This window comes from Dama dama, chromosome 7 (assembly GCF_033118175.1).
Source record: "Dama dama isolate Ldn47 chromosome 7, ASM3311817v1, whole genome shotgun sequence".
NCBI lineage: Eukaryota > Metazoa > Chordata > Mammalia > Artiodactyla > Cervidae > Dama > Dama dama.
In genome coordinates, this window is record NC_083687.1 from 26,567,279 (window position 1) to 26,593,114 (window position 25,836).

The 25,836-nt window shown below is 41.5% G+C and overlaps 1 protein-coding gene across 2 annotated transcripts in view; it reads left to right on the forward strand.

The window, feature by feature from the left end:
* The first annotated feature begins 316 nt into the window (after positions 1-316).
* The window catches only part of EFHC1 (EF-hand domain containing 1), a 37,592-nt gene continuing 12,072 nt past the window's right edge, over positions 317-25,836 (forward strand). For both annotated transcript variants that reach the window (XR_009693587.1, XM_061146908.1), the window contains exons 1-9: positions 317-493; positions 2,830-3,051; positions 7,579-7,866; positions 12,677-12,826; positions 13,964-14,156; positions 18,009-18,229; positions 22,056-22,196; positions 24,532-24,745; positions 25,077-25,224. Coding sequence is in view for 1 of the 2 variants with exons in the window: in XM_061146908.1 (XP_061002891.1) it covers positions 431-493; positions 2,830-3,051; positions 7,579-7,866; positions 12,677-12,826; positions 13,964-14,156; positions 18,009-18,229; positions 22,056-22,196; positions 24,532-24,745; positions 25,077-25,224 (1,640 nt within the window). In the remaining variant the exon portion in view is untranslated. The remainder of the gene's footprint in view (positions 494-2,829; positions 3,052-7,578; positions 7,867-12,676; positions 12,827-13,963; positions 14,157-18,008; positions 18,230-22,055; positions 22,197-24,531; positions 24,746-25,076; positions 25,225-25,836) is intronic.

Sequence of the window (25,836 nt, forward strand, 5' to 3'; positions counted from 1 at the left end):
TGGGACAAGAGCCTTTTTCCCACAGGTGGGAGAAGAGCGAGCGGGCGGGGCGAGGTGAGGACTGGGGTGGAGCGAAGGAAGGACCGCCCCTTCCCCTGTAACTGATCTAAGGCCCCGCCCGGAACCCAGGCCCTCATGGGGAGAACCATCACGTCATCCTACAACCACCTCCACCCGCCCCGCGTTCTCACGTGACTGCGCGGGGCGGGGCTAGCTCCCCTCGGCCACACTCCCGCGAGAACGTCTAGTCCACGCGCTGCGCACGCGCGGGCCGGGCACGCCTGCGTCTCAGGCCCCCCCCCTCTTCCGCGAGCGCTCGGTGTGTTTGGCGTTACCATGGAGCTGCCGGGCCGCCCAGAACGCCGCTGGTCCCCCTGGCAACGCGGGAGGACCAAACCCGACCCGGGTGGCGGCGGCGAGAGCGGCCGCAATGGTGTCTAACCCAGTGCATGGCCTGCCTTTTCTCCCAGGCACGTCCTTTAAGGACTTAACGGTGAGGACTTCTCCGGCCAACCCCCTGACCCCACCTCCTGGCAGCCTCGGAGGGCTCGCAGCAAGGTTGCGTCTCTTCTCGTCGACGCGAGTTTGTGGTTTTCCCCTTTCAAACCCTCTCTCTAAAAAAAAAAAAAAAAAAAAAACCCTCTCTCTGCCCCCAACTCTGTTCTCCCCCCACCACCACACCCGACCTCACCCTCTTTCTCCAGTTAGATCCCAGCCCATCCCTCTCTGGTTTTTCCACTCCATCCTGGCAGTCTGTTGGCCTCCCAGCGTTCTTCCTTGCTGCGCTGCTCTTGCTGGTTTTCCCCACCTGGTTCCCGAGCTCCCTCGGCCTTCTCCCTAGCTCATTGTCCTTTCTGCGTACCTCTCTCTTCCCAGTTCCATCCTTAAACTCTTCTTCCCTCAACCGGGGCCTCTTCCCCGACTCAACCTCTACACGCCCACCCACTCTCCCCAAGCCCATCATTGCCGCCCGCATTTTTCCTCTTCTGAATCCTAGACCCAGTAATCGCTCCCACTCCCAACTCCATTTCCACCTGTTGGCTTCTTTCTGCCAGGTCCTTTGCCGCGGTCTCATTTATGCTTCTACGAAGCCCTGTCTCCTTTTCTGTCCAGCACTTCGACTTTTTCTGCAGTCTTGTTTAATCTTTTTTTCCCCAAATGCTCTTGCTCGTAAAGTTAAATTTTCAACACTTGGCCGTCTTCCTCCCAAACCATCCTCAGGTGATTTGTGGGAGATAATTGCACTTTAGTTCCCTCTGCCACAATTGATGTGTTCTTGTTTTTTCTTCCTCTAGCCCTTTTCGCTTTTAACATTTTTATAAAAGATTGCTGTTTGGATTTTGTGTCACTCCTCCCCTACCTTAAGTGTTTTTAGTTGTATCCTCTAGACAAAACTGAAGAGAAAAAAAAAAAGACTTGTGTTTGTTTTTTTTTCCCTCTGACACAGTTTAGCCCTTGACAAAATTATGATTTTAATACTGAAATTTCAGGGTGCTGAAATATGTGTTGGAAGGTCAGCATTAAGATTCAATAGACTGATTTTCAAAGATGAAACAATAATCATTTCTATTTATGTAGTTTAACAATTTAAACTAAAAGTTCCTCTCCTTGGTCATAAAGGTAAGGTAAAAAAGACTGGAGACTGACTGCTCACTTGGCTCTTCCTTTCCTGTTGAGGGGAAGTTGTCTCCTGGCACTGAACAGTGCTGGTTTGGAGAATGGGATGATACAGACAAAATGAGGTAGTCTTCCTTCTCTTCCTGTATGAATATCATACTTGGTTTTTTTAATCCCACTGTGTTGCTGAAACCTCCTACATGGACCTCTTCCAGAGCTCTTGTTTGTGGATAGCTGTCCAACCACTGATCTTTGTGGAGTGGTGGGGAGGCTGGGTCTCCGTGCTACTGTTTTGATCTCCTTCCTTCAAAAATATTTCCTTTTCACTTTTTTCTTTTTTATATAATCTTTTGTTTTTTTCCAGTTATCAAAAAGAATGTGTTGATTGTAAAAAAGAACAACATAATTCAGAAATGTATAGAACAGAGAACATTCTCCAAAGCAGTCTTTTTGTGCACGTGTTTGCATGCTTGTAATTGTAGTACATGTATAATTTTATAAACTGCTTTTCTGGGCTTATTAGATCATAAACATTTCCCCCCAGATTGCTACATGATCTTCAAAACCAGTATTTTAATAGCTGCATAATAGCCCATTAATCGAGCTTTCTATCATTTGCTCCTGTTTGTCTTTTAGATTGCTTCTCATGTTTTGCTATATTGTAATTAACATTGTAATTGTCAGCCTTAGGCATATTATTCTTTCCCATGATTTTGGATTATATCCTTAAAGGATGCAGGGTGGAATTATTGAGTTTGACTTTAAATCCATAATAATCCATTTGCTTTCCAAAGAGTTACATGAATATATTAGTGTCACTGTAGCAAGAGGGCCTTTCATTTCGGGTAAGAATTCATTTCACAGATTTGGATTGTTTTGGTTCCATGACTTATGACCACCAGATAAGATAGTACAAAATTAGGAGTCTACATAAAGATATTTTAGTTTTTTGTGGTAGGTGAGCTGATAATTAAAATTGGATGTTCAGTAACAGGGCTTTAAGTTTTATTTTAAGCTCAGGCTTCTGCCTCCCTCCTTGTTCCTGGCCACGGGTTTTAGCTTAAAATACAAGAACCTTCCCATGTAGGTAAAATTTTTGATACAGGGTTTGTGGATGTTTATAAGTAAAGGTTGAATCTGATACCTTTGGAAGTTAGCTCTTCTACCTAACAAATATTTGTTATATCACAACACACTTCTTTTTTCCTTCAGAAAACAGCATTTCATAGAAGCCAGACGCTGGGCTACAGGAATGGCTATGCAGTTGTTCGTCGTCCAACAGTTGGGATTGGCGGGGACAGGCTCCAGGTCAACCAGCTGTCCCAGGCTGATCTGGACGAGCTGGCCACCAAGGTCCCAATCCTCACGTATGGCCAGCCCAGGCAGGCCCCACCCGCACAGTTTGTTCCTGCTCATGTGGCTTTCGACAAAAAGGTATCATCTGGGATCAAAGGGTACCCCTCAAATTCAGATTTCTGAGAGCCAGCTGTTTGCAGAAAAGTCAGTAGTAAACCACAGGCTTTCCAGATTCTCTGAGGAAAAAATTGTTCAAATGCCTCAACCCTTAGTCACAGACAGCTGGACTCAGGATTGAAAGACTCTTTCTTTACTCAGGAAGCTGATTACAGAAAATAATTCCCTGTAGATGTCACTGAAATATTTTCTAAATACTGTTTTAAAGTTGGATCAGTTCTGAATTCTTGAGTTCATATTGCTGTATTTACCTGTTTGATGTGTTTTCCACATTTTAAAAGTCCTGTATTCTGTAGTAATGACACATGCTTAATCTCTGTGAAATGCAAAAATATCATGAAAGTGACTTCATCTATCATCAGTTTTTGTCTAGGCTGTTTCTGTAAGTTTTTGTTTTTCAGGGAGCATTTCAGATTTGTCATAACTTAACCAAAGGGTAGTATAACGTTTTTGTTTTATTTATTCCTCTGCTTTTGTAATGTGAGTTTTATTTCCATCTGTTAACATTTCCACATCATTCTTGATTTTCCTTTGTCAGTGAGCTTTCTCTTTTCACTAAGGTGAGGTTGTCCTAACCCTGGCCATGCAGCAGAATTACTGACGGGACTTTTAAGAAACTTGGGTGTCACCCCAACCCTTCATTGATTCTAATTTCCCAGTGATGTCTGTATATAACTGGATGTGACAACTATTAATCAGTAGTTAGCTGTCTTCGTTTACTCCTGGCCTATGTTACTTGTCTGCTTTCTTGGTCTTACAGAGTACTTACTGAAGCTAGAGGCAGAAAGGTACAAAATAATCTTGTGGAAATTTGCCATTTGCACTGGTAATCACTTAATTAGAAGAAAGTTGTGTGTTTTTTTTTTTTTTAACTATATCAGCCATAATCTATATCCTCTCCCCTTCCCCATCTCAGCTAACTCATTTGATACAGGGAGTATCAAATTCATAGGCTTTCCTTTCATAGGCTGAACCTAAACATCCATTATCAGTGATATGATTTTGTATGTCTTAACTATGTTCTTGTGTCTCCTGTTTATTTACAGCTGTGATAGGCACTGCAAAGCCAATAGAAAAGGGAGAGGGCTGAAAATACGAGAGAGGAGTGAGACAGGCATTTTTAACAGTTTGTGCTCTGTTAAGTCGCTTCAGCTGAGTCCGACTCTGTGACCCTAGGGACTGGGGCCCACCAGGCTCCTCTGTCCCTGGGATTCTCCAGGCAAAACTACTGGAGTAGCCTGCCACGCCCTCCTCCAGGGGATCTTCCTGACCTAGGGATCAAACCAACATCTCTTATGTCTCTGGCATTTGCAGGCAGATTTTAACAGTTTATCAAGATATAAGAGGTTATGTTCAATTTTTACTGAAAACAGTAGCAAATAACTATTGTAAACTAGAGAGTGAAAAAGTATTAATGAAATTCAAAGAGAGAAAATTGTGCCTAATAGGAAATAAGCTTCTTATTTTTTGTTTTTCTATGTAATTTTATGCTAATTGTCATTACTTAGTTTATACTTTTTGAATACTACAATTCATTTCTTTAAAGATAATTGTTGTGAAAAGAATATTTACATTTCTTCTACTCATTTTACTGGAATCATCATGATTTCTTGAGAAATAATTCTTACCGTAGATTATGAAGTAGAGTAGTTAAATGCATGGTTTTGAACCTAAGATTTTTTTTTTTTTTTTTTTTGCAGTAAGGAAATTATGGGTTCTGTGAATTAAATCAGAGTTTAAATTTTTTGAGACTACTCAGAAATCCACTTCATAGCCAAGATATGTGTCCATATGTTGGACATTCTTCATGCCGTTCCTCATGATTAGAATATAACTGGATATAACGATCTCTTACGTAGATGATAAAGACCAGGACATCTCCAGGGAGTGCCTGTGTCTTCCCCCTTTGCTCCTGTACCGTTCTCATCATTCCCCAGGCTGACTTCCCACTCTGTGGTATTCTTTCATCTTTTTCATCCTTCATCCTACTGCCACTTCGAACACTCAGGGGACTGCTTCTCTACCTAAAAAAAAAAACAAAAAAAACCTACCTTCTTTCTGCTTGGTTTATTCCTCAAAGCACAGCTCTGAGTACATCACTTCTCTCGGGAAATGTAACCACTGCCCAGCTACTCTAGCCTACAGTGGTCCCAATCCGTGACTGTAAATGCACAAAGATAGATTAGGATTCATTTGTACTGATCAATGACATAATTCTATAAGGTTTGATTTAAATAACTCATTAACATTTTGAAAACAGAATACACAAAATCCTGATTATTTGAACCTTTAAAATGTGGTGTGTGTGTATGTATCTTTTTCCTGCTTCCCATTCTGAGGCCAACTTTCTGTTGCCAAAGGTATCTGCATCCCCTCCACCTTAGAAAACAGATGGCTTAGGAAGCTGGGTATGCTCCAGGGTTCAATGTTTGTTCTTCTCCTTTGTCTTTGCTCACTCCTTGACTCCAGACTGTTGTCTTGAAATGTCCTTTACATGATGAACTGTGTCCTGAATTCTAGATGAATTACCCATTTGACATCTCCTCTTGAATGTTTAATGGATATCTCAAAAGTAAACATGTTCAAAACAAACCCCTAATTTTGTTTCCTCATCCCCCAAATATGCTCCACTACAGTCTTCCCCATATCAATGTGATTGTAGTTCCATTTTTTTCAGTTGCTCAGGTCAAAATATTTGAGTCATTTTGATTTTTTTCTAATGCTGACTTCTTTCCCCAAACCCAGCTCTACATCTCAAGTTGCCTCCTTCAGTATTAACTGTGCTGTCACTTAAATTCAGTAAGCCTAAATTCGAGCCCCCCATCTGCACTACCAAAGTTATCTTCTCAGATAAATCTGTGTAAGTCTGTGGTTCAAATACTATTATGTACATGAAACTGATCATGTCTTCATTTCATTCTTTGCAATTGCTATAAAATGTTACTTTAAAAGGATCTTCATATTTGGCTTTTACTGTATGGTTTTTCTGCTTTAAACATTCTGCTGCATTCATCCATTTCATATTTTAATGATGAGTTTTAAGGCCCTGACTCCATTACATTCATATTTCTGCTATGCAGTTGCCCATTCTTTTTTGGTTTTTATCTTATTCTTCCACAGTAGATGTTATACATTATTTCATCTTCTCTATTGAGCCATAATTGTGTCTTCACTAAAGAGTCTCCTTGGTTTGTTTCCCTTGTTTTAATAGAATTGGGTTTGGGTTAACACACTTGCTTCCCTGAAACATCATTCTAATATGTTCTTGCCTTGAAAAGAAATGTTAAAAATAGAATAATAGAAACTTAAAAATCCCAGTTTGTGCCATTTTAACTTTACACTGATGCTGCTGCTTCCAGAAGACCTGGGATTTGCTCCGTCTGGAATGGTTGTTTCTGAGCACAAAATGGGTATTTACAAGCCACCCAAAGATGTGGTGGTGGAGGGTTGATTTGAGATTCATTCATATAAAGTCTCTAAGAATGAATATGTCATTAATATATGTTTATAAGGCACCCCACTTCTAAAGAAATGGACTTGAGATTTCGTTTTCATTTTGAAGCCAAAAGTCATCGCCTTGTCCAAATTTCTAATCCTTTCCACAAATTCGAAATGGAATATTTGACGTTGAAATAAGGCTAGTAGAGTTAAGTCTTCAAGGAACACATTAGTAAACCGTCTAACCCTATTTTGAGTATTTAGTTCAGAGGTCAGCAAGCTTTTTCTGTAAAGGGCCAAATAAATAAATATTTGGGGCTTTGCGACTGACTTAGTCTACTTGAGCTGCCATAATAAAATACAGACAGACAGGTGGCTTAAACAATAGAAATTTATTTTCCCACAGTTCTGGAGGCTTCAAGTCCAAGATTGCTGTTGATTTGGTTTCTGGTGCCTTTCTTCCTGCCTTTCAGACAGCTGCCTTCTTGCTGTGTCCTCATATGGCCTTTCCTCAGTGCACATGTGCTGGGAGGGAGGGAGGGAGTCCTCTTCCTCCTCTTAGAAGGCCACCAGTTCTGTTAGATTGGGGCTCCACCCTCAGGACTCACGTAATCTTACTTAGCTCTTTAACACCTTATCTCCAAATATAGTCATGTTGAAGGTTAAGTTTCCAACACTACTTATTGTGAAGGTGGGGACATAATTCAGTTCACAGCAGCAGTCCAACTACTCAACTCTGCCCTTACCATGGGAAGGCAGCCATTAGCAATTATATGTTATATTGTATGGCTCCCATGTGTTTTGAAATTTTGTTCTCCTTTTGATTTTTTGACCATTTAAATGTATTAAAAACTGTTCTTAGTTGCAGGTTCTATAGAAACAGACAGCAGGGGTAGATTTGTCCCGTGATCATAGCTTGGCAGCCTTTGAATTACAAGGTGGGAATGATGAGTATTTGAACCTCTCTGAGTGGTTCTTGGCATGAGAAGGGACTTGGTATTTTTTGATGAGACACTAACACACCATTTCTTCCACCCTTCTGTATTACAGGTGCTTAAATTTGATGCCTATTTCCAAGAAGATGTTCCTATGTCAACTGAGGAACATTACAGGGTCCGCCAAGTGCACATTTACTACTATCTGGAAGATGACAGCATGTCTGTCATAGAGCCTATTGTGGAAAACTCTGGGATCCCTCAAGGAAAGTTAATCAAACGCCAGCGCCTTGCCAAGAATGACCGGGGAGACCATTACCATTGGAAAGACCTAAACAGAGGAATAAACATCACAATTTATGGCAAAACTTTCCGTATTGTTGACTGTGACAAGTTCACACAGGTATAGTATGTGTTTTTGGAAGTTTTGGTGTCTGAGGCATTGTTCTAATCTATGAGAGAATACATGTCACTTGTTAGGGTAAGAGGAGGGCATTGATCCTCTGTCCTGAGTGGGTTAATATGTAGGTTAACTTGGCATTTGTGTATGTCATATGTGGCATCATGGACTTCCCAGGTGGTGCTAGTGGTAAAGAGCCTGCCTGCCAGTTCAGATATGCAGATGACACCACCCTTATGGTAGAAAGTGAAGAACTAAAGAGCCTCTTGATGAAAGTGAAAGAGGAGAGTGAAAAAGTTGGTTTAAAGCTCAACATTGAGAAAACTAAGATCATGGCATCTGGACCTATCACTTCATGGCAAATAGATGGGGAAACAGTGGCTGACTTTATTTTTCTGGCTCCAGAATCACTGCAGATGGTGATTGCAGCCATGAAATTAAAAGACACTTACTCCTTGGAAGGAAAGTTATGACCAACCTAGAGAGCATATTAAAAAGCAGAGACATTACTTTGTCAACAAAGGTCCGTCTAGTCAAGGCTATGGTTTTTCCAGTAGTCATGTATGGATGAGAGAGTTGGACTATAAAGAAAGCTGAGAGCTGAAGAATTGATGCTTTTAAACTGTGGTGTTGGAGAAGACTCTTGAGAGTCCCTTGGACTGCAAGGAGATCCAACCAGTCCATCCTAAAGGAGATCAGTCCTGGGTGTTCATTGGAAGGACTGATTTTGAAGCTGAAACTCCACTACTTTGGCCACCTGATGCGAAGAGCTGACTCGTTTGAAAAGACCCTGATGTTGGGAAAGATTGAGGGCAGGAGGAGAAGGGGATGATAGAGGATGAGATGGTTGGATGGCATCACCGACTCAATGGACATGGATTTGGGTGGACTCTGGGAGTTGGTGATGACCTGGCGTGCTGTAGTTCATGGGTTGCAAAGAGTCAGACACGACTGAGTGACTGGACTGAATTGCACTGAAGAGATGCAGGTTCGATCCCTGGGTTGGAAAGATGCCCTGGAGGAGGGCATGGCAACCTACTCCAGAGTTCTTGCTTGGAGAATCCCATGGATAGAGGAACTTGGAGGGCTACAGTCTATAGAGTCGCACAGAGTCAGACATGACTGAAGCGACTTAGTACTCATGCACGTATGTACCATCACTGCATGCTGACATCATTTTTTTCATGATGACATTGGTACATATCTTAAATGGATATTTGAGCAATAAAGTTAAACTCCCATTGTGGCTGAATCATTTGGTTAGAAATCAGCTCACATGCCAGTTGAGATAGAGAGTAGTAGAGCTGGGACCCTTGAAGGGATAGAAATATGAAAGAGACAGTGGGCAATTTAGCTTAAGTCTGGATTTACAAAAATAGCGCTATCTCTACTAGCAGATATGAGCTAAAAGTTTTTTGTGCGATTTGTATTTTTTCTGGAACTCATACTTGCTGTACACTAGGGAAACTTGCTATCTAAAAAATTCCTGGAATAAAACAATTTTTAAAGAAAAACACATATTGAGGAAAATCCTCATTTCTCTATTTCATATGTAATGGATTTTTGACAGCTTTAATGGTAGAGAGAGGAAAAAAAGAGCGAAAGAGAGCACTTTCTTTAGCACAAAATGTAGATATTAGTAAATAATTGCAAGTTTGCTTTTACCATGCACCGAGCCCCTATGAGTTCACTCATTTATTATTTTTTTTAATTAGTAATTTATTTAGCAAATACTTAGTACCTGTTGAATGCCAGGCACTGTTCTAGGTGCCAGGTATAAAGATTTGCCCTTATGGAAGTTACTACATTCTGGTTGGAGGAGACAAATAATAAGCAAATAAATGTATGTCAGATGCTGCAAAGAGCTATGGAAGAAACTAAATAGGGGAAAGGGGTTGGCGTTGGAGAGGGTGCAGTATGTGAAGTCTGGCCAGGGAAGGCCTCACTGATGAGATGTCTCAGGGGCAGGACCTCAGGGCAGTGAGGGGGAGAACCATGGCATCCATGCTGCCCCCAGAGCAGCCACGAAAACCGTAGAGAAGGTGGAGGTACCAGACCATCTTTGAGAGACCGTCCCTCTCAAATGGGCCTTGATATCTCTTTTTAGGTTTTTGAAGTCCTTTTTATCATAGTCAGTTCCAGGATTGTGCCACCGATGAAAAATTATAAAGTGTTGTATAAATTTGAGGCATCACAGTTGCTTTTACAGTCACATCTTTACAGTTTGAACATTTGCAAGTTGATCCCTGAGCTGTTGATCTAAGCCAGTTACAGTCACTTCTCTTTATTAATGGTAGTTATGTGCAGTACAGTATTCACAGACACTGAATTAACAAATAGTGAGCCATTGCCTAAGAGAAATGCTGAGCCGGGTTCCTCCAAGCCTGTGGTCGATACACGGTCTTGTTCTGTGTGTTGTTTCTGTTTACATATTATTGATTCATTAACTTTGAGGTCCTGGCCAACAGCGGTGTAAGTCATGCCTGAATGAAGCTTAACTGACACTTGTAATTTTTCCTTAAGGTACATCACAGCTGCCTTTTATTTTTTGTGGTAAAATGTAGGTAACATGAAATTCAGCACTTTAACCATTTCTAGATGTACTGACTACTTAGTAATCCTCTTGTACTGAGAACATGAGACAGCACCGTAGCACTAAGGTTGGGGGCCACTTCAAACTGCAGAATCGCCTACAGAAAGCAAATAAGTGAGAAAAAGTGGCTGGCTCCAAATAGACGGAAAAGGACATCCGTTCACTGTGAAGCCTGAAGCAAGGCAGAACTTCCCAGTGTTCAACCTCAGCTGAGAGTGTGCCTCAGATGACTCAGAATTTCCACTGCTCCATGCTCGGCTGGAAAGGACCACAGAAGTTCCACAGGGGTTGATTAAGTTGATAAGGTTTAGCAGGTAGACAAATTTGCAAATACAGAAATTTGTGGATGATGAAGATCTAATGACTGATAGACAGAAGCTGAGTGTTTTAGGCGCTGATGATTAGGTTATGTTTTCAATAACCGATCTGTTAGAAGTTGGCTCCTATAATAATTTAAAGTTTGTCCACATCTTACCTAATTTGATGGTTTTCGCCGTGGCTGGACCTATGAGTGAATAAGAAAGGAAGCTGTCTTTACAGTGTGATTTGGACAAGGCACCATCTCTGTTTACACATATCATCATCACCATCCATTCTCACTTCCTCCTCAGGGCTCTGCATAAATGGTCCCATAGACAGAGTGAGCTGAACGTGAGATTCCGGGCCCTAGGAATAGCAAGGAAGCAGCAGTGTTCCCAGACCTAACGGGGTCACCCAGGGTCCACAGGTGGTCTGGTGACCAAGAGCACCTTCCAGGAGCGTGGTGCCGAGTAAGAGACTAGAGTCTGAACACCTGTGTCGGCGGGCTGCACCTGGACTTCGAGCATCTGTGCAGAGAAGTGGGGAGTCTTGCTCTTCTCAGGCCCACCAGTCTGTGTCTTAGTTTCCTGTCTGGGGGAATTCCCTTCCCCACTTCTCTCTCCTGCTCTCAGACACTCCCTTCTCTCTGCTCCCCCAGGGACACTTTAGAATAACCACTTCAAAGAGCTTAGGCTTTTTTCTAACAGACAGGAAGAATAGTCAACTTCAGGAAGCTTCTACATTCCTGCCAAAACTTTACATACTAAGATTACAAGCTAGTTTGCAGAACTGATAATAGAGCCCATATATTCTGTCCCTGAATTCTGTACATTTTGTATGGAATTGTCCAAAAGCAAACCACACAATCCCCCAAAGAAACCCACATTAATTTCCAGTTCCAGAATGTAAACAGATCCCAGGAAATTGTTTTTTTGTGTGTGCTCAACAAAAAAGTTAGTTTGTTGTGCTTTTAAGAAGAAAATAAACAAACAAAAAAAAAAAGAATTGAGTTGTTTTAAATATATAGTGACTTAAAATAATACATATTTGCTCATAATCAGCAAAATAAAATTCAAGATCACATCAAGTTCAGATGGCTCTCTTTAACTTTTTCTAGTGAGATTTGAGCCCTTGATTCATCTTTCTTGTTGGACTGAAATATTTTTTGTTCTTAAATAACCAGTGGGTTTGCTTTCTTTACCTTTTTTTCTGGTGGGGAGTACTTAATCATACACTTGTTTTAATTGAGATGGCAAGCTGGGAACGTGATTTCAGCTTAACTTTTCCCTTGTGCAGCTTGCCGCCATGGGCTATGATGCGCTCAGTCCCGTCTGACTCTTTGGGACCCATGGACTGTAGCCCACCAGGCTTCTCTTTCTGTGTAACTTTCCATGCAAGAATACTGGAGTGGGTTGCATTTCCTACTCCAGGGGGTCTTCCTGATGGAGGAATGGAACCTGCGTTTCTTGGGTCTTCTTTATTGGCAGGCGGATTCTTTACCACTGTGCCACCTGGGAACCCCACTTGCCCCCATACCTGACATGAATTACATACTGTTGAGACTGTGATTAGGTCCCCAATGTATACGCATTATATTAAGTGTATATAAGCAATCCTAGTTTTCCCTCTGTTCCTGGGCACCTAAATCTAATTGATCTGAATTCATATTTGGAGCCAGTTACCTTGCCACCACATCTTCCATTTTTACTTAAGGTAATTATCAGTTATTGTCTACATTACAAAATTGCGTCATTCGGAGGCTTTTTACTGCTAAGACATGCTCAAGCTTTAAACTAATGGTTAATGTGGGCAGTGGCTTAGAAATTCTTATTATATTAGTGTTTATTTTTACAGCATCACTTAGCACTTACTTTGAGAAGCTTTAAGAAGGATAATCATTATTGATTTTGAATTACGTAGGTATTTTTGGAAAGTCAAGGAATTGAGCTAAATCCCCCAGAGAAGATGGCGCTCGATCCTTACACTGAACTCCGGAAACAGCCTCTCCGTAAATATGTGACCCCAACGGACTTTGATCAACTCAAGCAGTTTCTCACCTTTGACAAACAGGTAGGTGAGTGACCCAGTAGGTTTGTTCCCAAAAATGGCACTGCTTATTAGCAAGCTGTCTTGGTAGGTGTATATTTTGAAACATTACATCTGTATTTTAACTGGTCAGGTACAGTGCTATCTTTCTGGGGTTACAGGTACAGGAATCCCTAAATTTCATATCAGAGATTCAGAGAAGATTGTGAGTTGAGTCTTGTGAGTTCCACCAAACTTCTCTCTTAAAGTAATTCCTGAGCACCATCTGCTCCCTAACTTTACATTTCCCGCCACCCACTTCTTTTCCCAAATATGGATTAATCTCCAAGAATCCTTTGGGAAACCTTGAGTGAATTATTGGAATGTTTCAAAGCTGTTTGCATATATGTAGGTTTCTAATGTTAAAATAATAATTTCAAAGCATTCCCATTGCAGATGCTTCCTTGTTAAATGTTATAATACATTGATGTTTGAGTACAGAATGTTCTGGGTATTTTCCAACTCTGTTCCAGCCTGTCTTCCCCGTTGTGAGCTGGTGTATAGAGCAGATTTGAGTCTTCCTTTCTCTGTACTAAAGGGAAAGAGAAAACAGCGAGATCACCCTCAGTGCTTCTCTGCTGCTGTTTCTCTCAGAAATGTAATTCCATTTAGTACAGAAAATTCTACCTAGCACTACCAAGTTCTTTTAAGAACATTCTTTAAATCAGCCATATGACTGTTACTATTTTGTAAAGATTCTGTTTTTGAGGTTGAAAGAACTAAAATACTGATTAATAATTGAAAATTCTTTCCATACTAATTATATACAAACCATTCACGTGTATCTTTATTAATACATATAAACCACTGAATGAAGGGCCCACTGCTCTTTTAATTCAGCTTCTCTTTCACTGACTAATATTTTGGATCAAAATGAATCCTTTCTCAGCACAAGCTTAAAAGCCTATTACTTAATACTTTCCAGCTGTTGACATCTGGTTTATAATTTCAGATGTTTTTGTATCTTTGGTGAATACTTTTTTTTTAATAACCATCTGAGATTGCTTCATAGTCTTTCTAGCTAATCTTTTCATCATTGATACATAAATGCCCAAGTAGCTAAGTTAAACTCTCCCCTTGTGGAATTTTTTTCTTTAACTCACTGCTTTGGGTTCTTCAAAGGTTCTTCGATTCTATGCCATCTGGGATGACACAGACAGCATGTTTGGGGAGTGTCGGACCTACATCATTCACTACTATCTTATGGATGACACGGTGGAAATTCGAGAGGTCCACGAACGAAATGATGGGCGAGATCCCTTCCCCCTCCTGATGAACCGCCAGCGCATGCCCAAGGTTTTGGTGGAGAATGCAAGTATGTGGGATTCAATTTATCCTCTATTCATTGGGACCTTTCCTGGATCTCAGAGGAGTTAGTCATGTGATCATCCCCTTTACACTCGGGAGGTGCCTGCTGTGTTCTGTAGGCTTTCCCGTAGGGGCCTCCGTTACTGGCCCCTCAGTCCAAGCTTGTCTCTGAAATGGTCTGGCAGAGATGATTGATACCCAGATCAAGGGACCAGAACCAAAACAGCAGTGGGAGATTTATTTAAGTGTGGAAGGGCAAGGCTTCTGAGCCATTTCATGTCAGGTTTTTAGTGATTTCCTGAAACAGTCTTGTTTTCATTCAGAGGTACAGCTTACCATTTCCTTATGTGCACTTTGGACTTTGCTTCTCACCTCAACCACTTCCTAATCAATCAGGAAGTTACTGTGTGGAATAACTTCAGGTGGTAAAGACACGTCTGTGATTCGTAAAGGTGGATCCCCATTTTATCAGCCCCTGGTCTGCCTTTGCTGGTATAAAATAACCTTGTGAATTGGAGTAAGAATGCAAACAGAATGCAGCTGAGACATGCTGTCCGTCACTACTTCTCTGGAATAAGTGGACTTGCTTTAGTTATTGACTTAAGAGTTTAAGAATTTTCTCTTACAAGAGTATCATCTTGGTCACATGTACTGACCAATGTTTGGATGGCTGACAGAACTCTGTAAATACTTTCATTGTTTTTTTCTTTTTTTAACTCTGTGTTTTTTGGAACTCAGAGATAAGAAATTCCAGGTATTGAGCAAGAGGTTTGTCTCAGAGGTTATAAACAAATCGTCAGTCTGAAGGCTAAATTCAGCCTACCCACGTGTGTTGCTGGGTCTGCAGAGTGTGTTTTAAAAATGCAGAGTTGTTTAGGGGCAAGGAGGTAGAGATTTCCATCACTTGGAGAGTGAGTAGTCAAAATGTGGTGAAGGTACACCTTGATAAGTATGTAGTTGTTAGAAACAGTAAACAAAATGTACAAGAAAGCGAATAGGTGCATCTTAAATGCATACTGCTGTGTAGAAAAAAGATGCATGATGCAATACCATTTACATAAAGTAAAATACACACACAATAGTGTAAATAGTACACACAAAACCAAAAAGCAGCACATTAGAATGGTTGCCTGTGAGGCAGAGGAAAATGAGATTGGGGGAAGGGGGATAAAAATTGTCATCATTTTTTAAATTAAGAGTTAACTTTAAAACCGTCTTATTTTGAGAAGTGAGAATAATGGCTTTAAGAGCTTCCATTCTCAAATAGCAATAACTGGATTGGTGCCCTTCTTCAGCCTAGTCCAGCTGCTGCCTGCTCTGTTCCTCTTAGCTCTCATAGAACCCTCCTAGAGTTCCATGACATTGGACTGTGTACTAATTTTGGCCTTCCAGGTGCTTAAATGAGCTGAAATGCCCGCCATCTGGAGCTGACAAGCATTAGAGTTATGATTGAGAGGAAGAATGGGAATGTATTCAGGGTGGCATAAAGAAGGCTCACTAACTCTCTTGAGCTCACTCTTAGGTTCCTTGTTTGTCTGTCTTATCAATGTGACCTGTGTTTAAACTTTTCAACATGTAATCATCCGCTCCCATAACTTCCCAAATTTTAACAAAATTTCCATCAGAGGTAGATGGAGAGGTAGCCAGGTGACCTATGTATGGTCCTTTGAAAAGATAGGAGACATATCTTTTTATGAAAGTTGCAGTTAGTCTTGTAGCAGGACAGAAAAAGCTAAGCTCCCATCAGCTAAATAATTTCTTTAACTGGAAAAAGAAGTGGTGTTAAAGCATCTGATCGACTTCCAGAGGCCTTTATCCAGTGGGTAGTTCTTACTGAATTCAGTTTAACAAGAGTTAAATATCTGCTCTGAGAACCATGTCATGTGCTAAGTGCTGTGGAGGATAAGATAAAAATGCTGCCAGACCTAGAATGCCTGTCCTTCAGTCACCTTCAGGGGCTGGGGAGACAAGTCATATACACACTCAGAGTGCTTAAACAGTAACACAGGAGCCCCAGGTGATCTGATTCCTGACTCATGTATCATGCAGACAGAGCTCAGAACAACCGGTGTGAGCTAGAAAGATGGAAGAAGCCTTTACAGGAGAGCCTTTACAGGGTTAGGTTAGTAAGACCTAACCCTTACTCGGAAAAAATCTTATATACAGAAAGAAAATGATTCTAGAAGTAAAAAAAATCTGAGATGTAAGAAGCAGTAAAGAAAGAAAATGGTAAAATGTAGGTGAATCTAAATAAACATTGACTATACAAGCTAAAGGAATAATGTTGAATTTAGTTTTTTGAGTGTAGAATTTTAAGCCAGCTTTTTCCTTCACCTCTTTAACCCTCCTCAAGAGGTTCTTTAGTTCCTCTTCACTTTTGACCATTAGAGTGATAGTATCTGCATATCTGAGGTTGTTGCTATTTCTTCCGGCAGCCTTGATTCTAGCTTGTGATTCATCCAGTCCGGCATTCCACATGATGTACTCTACATATAAGTTAAATAAGCAGGGTGACACTGTACAACCTTGATGTATTCTTTCCCCAGTTTTGAACCAGCCGGTTTGTCCATGTCCATGTCTATATTTTAGATCCCACATGTAAGTGAAATCATACAGTGTTGGTCTAGCCATGTTGTGGAAAATGGCAAGATTTCATTCTTTTTTATGGTTGAGTATATTCATTGTATGTGTATGAATGGATAATGAAAGAGAAAGACAAATACCATACATATGATGTCACTTATATGTGGAATCTAAAACATGACATAAGTGAACCTATTTACCTAATAGAAACAGACTCACAGACATAGTGAAGGTTGATTCTGTGTTTGGAAATCTGTTGATTTCCATGGATGAACAGATTACTGGAACCATCCACACTGACTGTCCCTGCCTTCTGCCACAGGACTAGATCACATTGCCCTCATAGCAGCGATCACAATTGTAATGAAACCATTTTTTGTGTGTTTAGAGTCTGCCGCCCCAAACAGAATGTTGCCTCCATCAAGGCAGGAATTTTATCCATGTTATTAATTGTGGTCACTAATAATTTGTTAGATGAGTGGATAAATGAGTGGGTGAAAGTGAAAATCGCTCAGTCATGTCCAGTTCTTTGGGACCCCATGGACTATACAGTCCATGGAATTCTCCAGGCCAGAATACCGGAGCAGGGTAGCCATTCCCTTCTCCAGGGGATCTTCCCAACCCAGGGGTCAAACCCAGGTCTCCTGCTTTGCACGTGGATTCTTTACCAGCTGAGCCACAAGGGGAGCACAAGAATACTGGAGTGAGTAGCCTATCCCTTCTCTAGCAGATCTTCCCTACCCAGGAATCAAACTGGGTTCTTCTGTATTGCAGGCGGACTCTTTACCAACTGAGCTATCAGGGAAGCCCCCAAATGGGTGGGCGGTTGAGTTGAACTAAATGACTTGGATCCTCCCACCATAGATCCAGTACTCTGTCTTTATAGAAGGATGTTTATTCTTTTCTCTTGTGATGATTCCTTCTAAGCCTTAATTCTACTGAGATTAGTGACCCGTGGACAGGATAGCCTGGCAGTCCATGGGGTTGCAAAGAGTCGGACACAACTAAGCGACTAACACACACCCAACAAGGATATCTGAAGCTTAATATGGGAGAGAGACTTCACAGAAACCATCTGGGCTATTATTTATGGGTCCTGTTCACAGATAGAAATACACAGCCCTGTGTTCTGCTGGGAGCGTAGAGGAGTCACTGACCCTTGGTCAGAGCTGAAGCCCACACCTGCTCTGTTCTCAGGAATGCCTGGCTGTTGTATGTCCGTCTTTCTTCCCATCCTCATTCCTTTTTCTCTCCTCTTCCTGCTGTCTTTTGTTAGAGAACTTCCCTCAGTGCGTGCTGGAGATCTCCGATAAGGAGGTGTTGGAATGGTACACGGCCAAAGACTTCATCGTCGGGAAGCCGCTCACTATACTTGGGAGAACTTTCTTCATTTATGATTGTGATCCGTTTACTCGGCAGTATTACCAAGAAAAATTTGGAATATCCGATTTACCACGCATTGATATGAGCAAGAAGGAACCACCTCCTATGAAACAGGTAATAGGACACTGGCTCCGAGGGTAGTAAGAGAGTTCATCTTCTGATAGAGGAGTTTAAGGGAAAAAAGGGCTCTTATATGAATACCCAATTTAAAAATGGGCAAAACATATGAAATAGAGCAGTTCATAAAAGAAGAACTACAAATAGCTAATGAACACATGGAATGACCCTCAACTCATCATCAGAAAATAGAAATTAAAATACTGAGGTTTAGGATTTTTGATTTAAAAAGACAGCATCCAGCATTTGCCCTGATGTGATGAAATAAGCGTTTTCCTGGACTGCTAATAGGTGACCCAGTGAGGAAAACTCTGAAAGGCTGCTTGTTGCCATTTTAACTTTTCCAAAATAAAATATTACCTATCTCTTGACCCAGCGAATCTGGTTAAGGGATTATAAAAAGGTAGGTGTAAGGACCTGTATTGTAGCATTATTTATAATAAGGTGTTAGAATGTTGGCCAAATAAATTATAGTATATCCATCCATATAATTAGAAGACTAAGTCTCGTTAAAAAAAAAAAAAGAGGAAATCTATGCATGTTAGCATGAAAAAAATGTCCATAACATTTTTAAGGGAGTGTGAATACATGATGTGGCACTAATTTCAGTAGATTACTGTCTACAACATCTGCTTACGTCACTGAGGAGATGATCTGTAGGAATGTTTCCCCAGATGATCTACAGTTGTTAGTTCTCCAGTGGGCAGAGGGGAGGGAAAGAGGGAAGTGGGAGATGACCAGGGACCTGCTTTTTATATTGTGTGGTTTTAATTTCACTTTCTATTCCAAGCTGTGTATTACTTTAATAAAATTCCAGACCCCTAAGACATTTTTTTCTTGTTTTTTTTTTTTAATTTGCCTATTTATCAAACCCTTTCACTTAAAAAGTGATTGGGAGCAAAAAAAACCTGATTAATAGAAGATGTTAGAAGATGGTGTTCTTTAATTGCAGTATTGCTGTCCATAAAAATCAGGCAGAACTCCAGAATTCAGTTCTGTGCATCTCAAAGTCCACTGTGATCTGAGAGTAAGTTCATGGTGTCTTTAATGCACCAAAATAGTAATCTAGTGAACTTGAGCCTTCAGAATGGCTCAGCCACATATATTAGAGTTTGAAGCGACAACTGCATGTTTTTAGAATTACACAGCCAATTCCAGAAGCATCTCACATGTCAAGGCCCACAGTGTCATAGACCAAAGGCACTGGTGCTGTTACACCTGTCTGGGGGAAGAACGATTGACACAGCCTCTTTGTGTGTTGTTTGTGTGTAAAATAGTGTGTGAGCATCCATGGCCCGTCTTTATTTTGCCAGCATGTGTGTAAAATTATGTCAGCGGCCTCTTTTCAAAAGACAGTGATTGGTAGGATGGAGTGATTGAGTTCCTGCAGCCTGGCCCCCTGCTTTACCCACATCTCTTGGCCCGAGCCGCTTGCATATCTGCTGAGTTACAAGGGTTCTGGGTCCTGTTTTATCCCCTGGACTTCTGCTAATGCTCCTGCTTGAACCACTTTCGCATCATTTCTTTACATGGCTCTCTCACCTCTCACAACTTAGTGTAGGCTTGCTTTCTTCCAAGAAGCAAGTACCTTTAAGCTCTCCTCAGTCATTTTCCCTTGGCTGTCTAAACTCTACACAATGAAGTGGGGACACAGGGATGGGAGGCTAGCAGCTTCTAGAGGCACCAAGCCAGAGTCAAGCCAATGGGCAGGGACAGAGCTGGATATGAAGTGCGTATATTTGATTTGAGAATCCTGACCCTCAGATCAGGAATAAGTCCACATGGATCCAGAGACCACATGAGCTAGATCTCAGACTCGGTCCATCTGGAGACATGCTGGTAGGGAGGAGGAAGAAGCCAGGGCCAGGAGGGCCCATCTGCCATGGAGCCGGCTTCTGAACACAGCGTTTAAAGGATGAGGGGCTGTCAGACTTTGTGTGTGTGTGTGTGTGTACATGTTAAAAAAAAAACAAAAAACCCTGGGCAGGAACTCTGGAGGGTAGGTCATTGGAACAGGGGTATCTAGGAGTAGTGATGTCCACAGAGGAGTAGCTCTAGTTTGGAACAGGACCCATGCAGCAGCTTGGCATATGATGGAGTATGAGAAGCATTGTACCAGGGCACCAGGCAGAAGGGCTGATATTTAGAGAAGGCCTGCATCCCAAGAGGGGGAATGATATTTGATTTGAGGGAAATAGGTGGAAGCCTGTTAAAACACAAAAGGAATTTGGCAGGAAGGTGCTCAGAAGCTTACCTCCCTATTTCAAAACCCCTTAACCTCCCCTGCACCCCCAACCAGGTTGCTCTCACCATGTATTGATACTAGATTGTGCCACTGAATTTCTGCTACTTACAGGTAAGTTAGAGCTTAGCATGTGGGCAGTGTTATGGGCAGCTTAGCATGAGGGACTTTCAACCAAAGTTCCTCTGTCCATGGCAACTTACATATTCACTGCCTACTGGTTTTGCGTTTGGGACAAGTTAGTCATTGTCCATCTACTGGATCCACTAGTCACACTTCCCTGGTGTGTGTCAGATGGTAAAAGCATCTGCCTACAATGCGGGAGACCTGGGTTCGATCCCTGGGTTGGGAAGATCCCCTGGAGGAGGAAATGGCAACCGACTCCAGTATTCTTGCCTGGAAAATCCCATGGACGGAGGAGCCTGTCAGGCTACAGTCTATGGGGTCGCAAAGAGTCGGACACAACTGAGCGACTTCACTTGACTTAGTCACATTCCAGCCACACGGATCATATTAATCACATACAGCCCAGAGGTGGGTGAAGGATCAGTGTTCTAAGCACTTCACCTTGAATGAACATAACAGAATCCATGGTTTTTGAGGGAGTCCCCATTATAGATGGATCAGGGCTCATACAGACTAATTTGTTAAACTTGCTGAATACAATATGTTTGAAAATTTGGGGAAGATATCTACAGGTGAAAGCATGGTACGAACAAATTTGCTGAGAAGCAGCGCAAAAAGGAGTCAGAGGAAAAGATTCAACTGCCGTCTGCCTGGCATTGATGACAGGGAGGAAACCTCTGAATTATTAATACTTAAGTCTTTGACAAATCCCAGCATCCTGTAGTGGTACCTTCAGCCCTTTATGGAACCTAAGTTCATGACAAACATAAGTTCACCCTGTTACTTCCACACTCACCGAATAATCTTTGCATCTGGAATTCAGTTCCATGAATTTACTTCTTAACCAGGAAAGAGGAGTCCTGTGTGGACAGTGGGGGGTCTGAGTTCTCAGTAAAGTATGACTGTCATTTCTATGAGGCAAAAATCAAGAAATAAAAATATCAGAAGTATGGAGGTAAATAGGAAAAAAAGAAGCACGAACCAAACCCTGATGCCTCCACCTCACCCCCAGCTCCAACACACGGATGTGCGCGCTGTCGGTGAACTGAGAAAATGGTTTCCAGATATGCCAGGCTGAGACCTACACCCCAGAACAAGGAAGTCACAGGCCCCTGGGCCTCACCAGGCTGCAAGTCCACGAGTACCAGGGCTGGGGAGCAGGGCAAGGCTCTGCTGTGGCGGTAAGGGGTCAGTGGACATCAGCGATGTCTCAGTCCAGTCTGGAGGGTTACTTTGTAGCATCATGAGTCACTTGTGTGAGCAGTGATCAAGGGCGTAAAATCTATAAAGAGGAATGGAATATGTGATAATGTTGTTTTTTCTGATTGCATTTGAATATGTAGAAATTACTTTTAAAAATTTTCCAGACTTTAAAAAGAAACTTACAGTTACCTTTAATGAAATTTTAAAAACAAGCAGCATCTGCTTCATTTCTTGCTTCCTTTTTTCCTTCAGGAGTTGCCTCCCTATAATGGCTTTGGCCTAATTGAAGACTCTGCTCAAAATTGCTTTGCTCTCATTCCAAAAGCTCCCCGAAAAGATGTTATTAAAATGCTGATGAACGAGAACAAGGTGCTTCGTTATTTGGCCACACTGGTGAGGACAGTTTTTGTATCCTGAGGTTCTCTTGTGTCTCAGTACTGTGCACCGTTGTCCGTTTTGTCTGTAAGCTAGAGAGTAACTAACAGCTGTCGGAGTTCTGTGTTTACTTAGCATGTAACTCCAGCCTTCAGACAGGGTGGGTGGCATTACGCATGGTGCTCCCAAACCAAGACCTAGCTCAAGTCCTGTCTGCATTCAGAGTTTTTCTGAGATCATTAATCTCTCCTCTCTAGCCCTCAAATTTTGAGCAACTTTTTGGCCTTTTTTATTAAGCAGTTATGAAAGCCTTGACTTATATTCAAAGTATCTTGTCTCTTTGTGTGCCTTTCCAGTGAACTGTTATTTCCTTGACAGTAGGGACCATGTCTTTTATAGTCATTAAATGTAACAAATGGGATCATACTAATTTAATAGGTAACTTTGGGAGGTCATATGTTTAGTGGCTAAGAGGTTTGGAAAGAGACAAATTTAGATCCTGAATGTTCCACTCAGTGGCTGAATTGCCTGAAGCAAAATACTGATAAGAATTCAAAGGGTAATATCTTTAAAAATAGAAAAAGAAAAAGCAAAAATAGAAATATAAGTTTTATTTAGAAATGTAGACATAAATAACAGAAATTGACATGTTACTCTGGCAATAGAAATGTGTTTGGAAAATGAGAACATAGTTAACTGATATATTTTTTGAAATGTTGAACAAAGCTTTGAAACGAGAGTTCTAGCAAATTCTAGGCCAATTAGAACATTCCACACTGTAAGAATTCTGGTAGGGCAGAAACCAACACAACATTGTAAAGCAATTTTCCTCTGATTAAAAAATAAGAATTGTGATTAATGAAGGTTTTACCATTGTTGCTAAGTTCTTTGAGTTACTATTAAAGTTCAAGAGGTTTGTTGAATTATAGTAATTGTGAATTCCTTGAGGGCAGGGGTAGTGTCTCTTTAGATTTTGTAGGCACTTGATAACTATTGGTTGAGTTGGTAAGTGAATTTATTTACATGTACACTGTCCACGAGTCAGGCAATATAATGTTATACTCATTTTATGTTTTTTGAAATATAAGAATCAGAGAGGTTAATTGGTGTATCCCAGGTTTTAGTGCTCAGACAGAGGCAGAACTGGAACTCAACCTAATGAAAACTCTTAAGTTGAAAAGATGCATGCACCCCAGTGTTAATAGCAGTATTGTTTAAAATGGCCAAGGAAATGGCAACCCATTCCAGTACTCTTGCCTGGAAAAACCCATGGACGGAGGAGCCTGATAGGCGATAGGCTATAGTCCGTGGGGTCGCAGAGTTGATACGACTGAATGACTTCACTTTCACTTTAAAATAGCCAAGACATGGAAGCAACCTAAATATCCATCAACAGAGGAATGGGTATAAAGAAGTTGTGTGGAAGGGTGTGTGTGTGTCTGTAATGGAATATTACTCAGCCATAGAAAACTGTGAAATAATTAGCAGCAACATGGATTGACCTAAAGATTATCATATAGTAGAATTTCAATGAACAAGCCTGGAAGAGAAGAGTGAAGTAGAAAGTTAGCATTATGCACACACCACAGTAAACTTGTTGCGGACCAGATCCATCAACAGATGTTAAAATTAGTGGGAAAACCTTTGGGGAGAAACACGATTTTCGTAGTTTGCAAGTATCTCCCTCAAGATATCTATTAACTGGAAAGGGAAAGATGGTGACTTCTTCGGAGAGAAACCTACCAGGCAGCTTCTTAACCAAGTGATCAAGGTCAGCATCACCAATAAAAAGACGTTTTGACATCATGGACTCCTTGATACGCACAAAAAAGGATCTTCATAAATTTTCCTCCCCTTTAAAATTTTCTTTTTAAATTATGTATAGAAATGGATTTGTGTAAAGGCATAGACTTTGCGTAGTTACTTTAGTGTCCTTGAAGCTGAACGTAATGTCAGCTGAGAGGTTTCAGACTAGCCACCTTTGGATAGAATATAGCCCATATGTTCTCTCTGGCCTGCCTGGTGCTTTTAAAGAGTCGGAAGTCAACATGTTAAAGTCAGGGATTTAATATAGTAATCCATATTTCTGTCTTCTCATGAAAAATTGGAAGATCTAGCAACATTGGGCCTGTGTTCATTCCCACAGGCAACAGTCAACTGGTGTGAGTTGGGGCAGCTTCCCTTAGGTGAGGTGTACCCTGCCCAGACCTCCAGAGTACCCCCATACTGTTTAGTCCTGTTATATTCCATATGTTAGGTTTATATTGTACCCTAGTCCCTGTAGGTATTTTAGTTGGCGGCATCTACATAAATCGTGTATCTTCATAATTTCCTCTTTTCTTCACCTTTCCAGGAATCCCCCATCCCGGAAGACAAAGACCGCCGGTTTGTTTTGTCTTATTTTCTAGCCACTGACATGATCAGTATCTTTGAGCCTCCTGTTCGCAATTCTGGTATCATTGGGGGCAAGTATCTCGGCAGAACTAAAGTTGTCAAACCAGGTTCCTCGGCAGAAAACCCTGTCTACTATGGCCCCAGTGACTTCTTCATTGGTGCTGTGATTGAGGGTAGGTCTCAGCAGAGTTCATGCTTTCCTACTGGCCTTATTGGGGATTTAACTCAGTGAACCCTTGTAGGAGGCGTTAGTCTGCAGTCCAGAAGTACATGTCGTTCAGTGTCTTAATGTCCTCCTTTATCAATTAAACTGTAAATGGTTGCATTTATTGGCTGTAGATGGAGACTTGGAGTTCCCCAAACGCTAAGCAAACTAGTGCGTATTAGTTTGGAGAGCTATTTAAGGTTCATTAGTCTAGGTCACAAATACATGTCTGTGAATTTTTACTCTTGGTTGCCTGATAAAAACATAACCAGGCTAATGTATCTCTATCTTCTCCCCAGTGTTTGGCCGCCGGTTCGTCATCCTTGATACAGATGACTACGTTTTGAAATACATGGAGAGCAATGCTGCCCAGTATTCACCAGAAGCACTCCTGTCAATTCAGAACCACATTCGAAAACAAGAGGCTCCTGCACCAGAATTGGATGGGTATGTCTGACCTTCTGAGATCCATTTTGGCTTTGGCACAATGAGATATTCAGGAAACAGTTCTTAACAAAATGAATGGGTAGTCACATTTTAGCTCTTCAGATTTCCCTCACCAGTGGAAATTCTTATACACAGGTGGTGGTGGTTGTTTAGTCACCAAGTCGTGTCCTACTCTTTTGTGACCCCGTGAACTATAGCCCGCCAGGCTCCTCTGACCAGGGAATTTCCCAGGCAAGAATACTGGAGTGGGTTGCCATTTCCTTCTCCAGGGGATCTTCCTGACCCAGGTATGGAACCTGTGTTTCGTGTTTGGCAGATGGTTTATACAGGTTACCTGGGTCTAATATAATAACTTGGGTTTCCTTGGTGCCTCAGTGGTAAAGAATCTGCCTGCCAAGGTAGGAGACACCTGTTCAATTCCTGGGTCGGGAAGATCCCCTGGAGAAGCAAAAGGCAACCCACTCTAGTATTAATGCCTGGGAAATCGCATGGACAGAGGACCCTGGTGGGGTGCAATCCATTTTGGGTCTCAAAGAGTCAGACATGACTTAGTGACTGAACAACAATGATTAAAACAGTGGCTATAGGGGAGATGAGAGAAGGAGGAGGTAA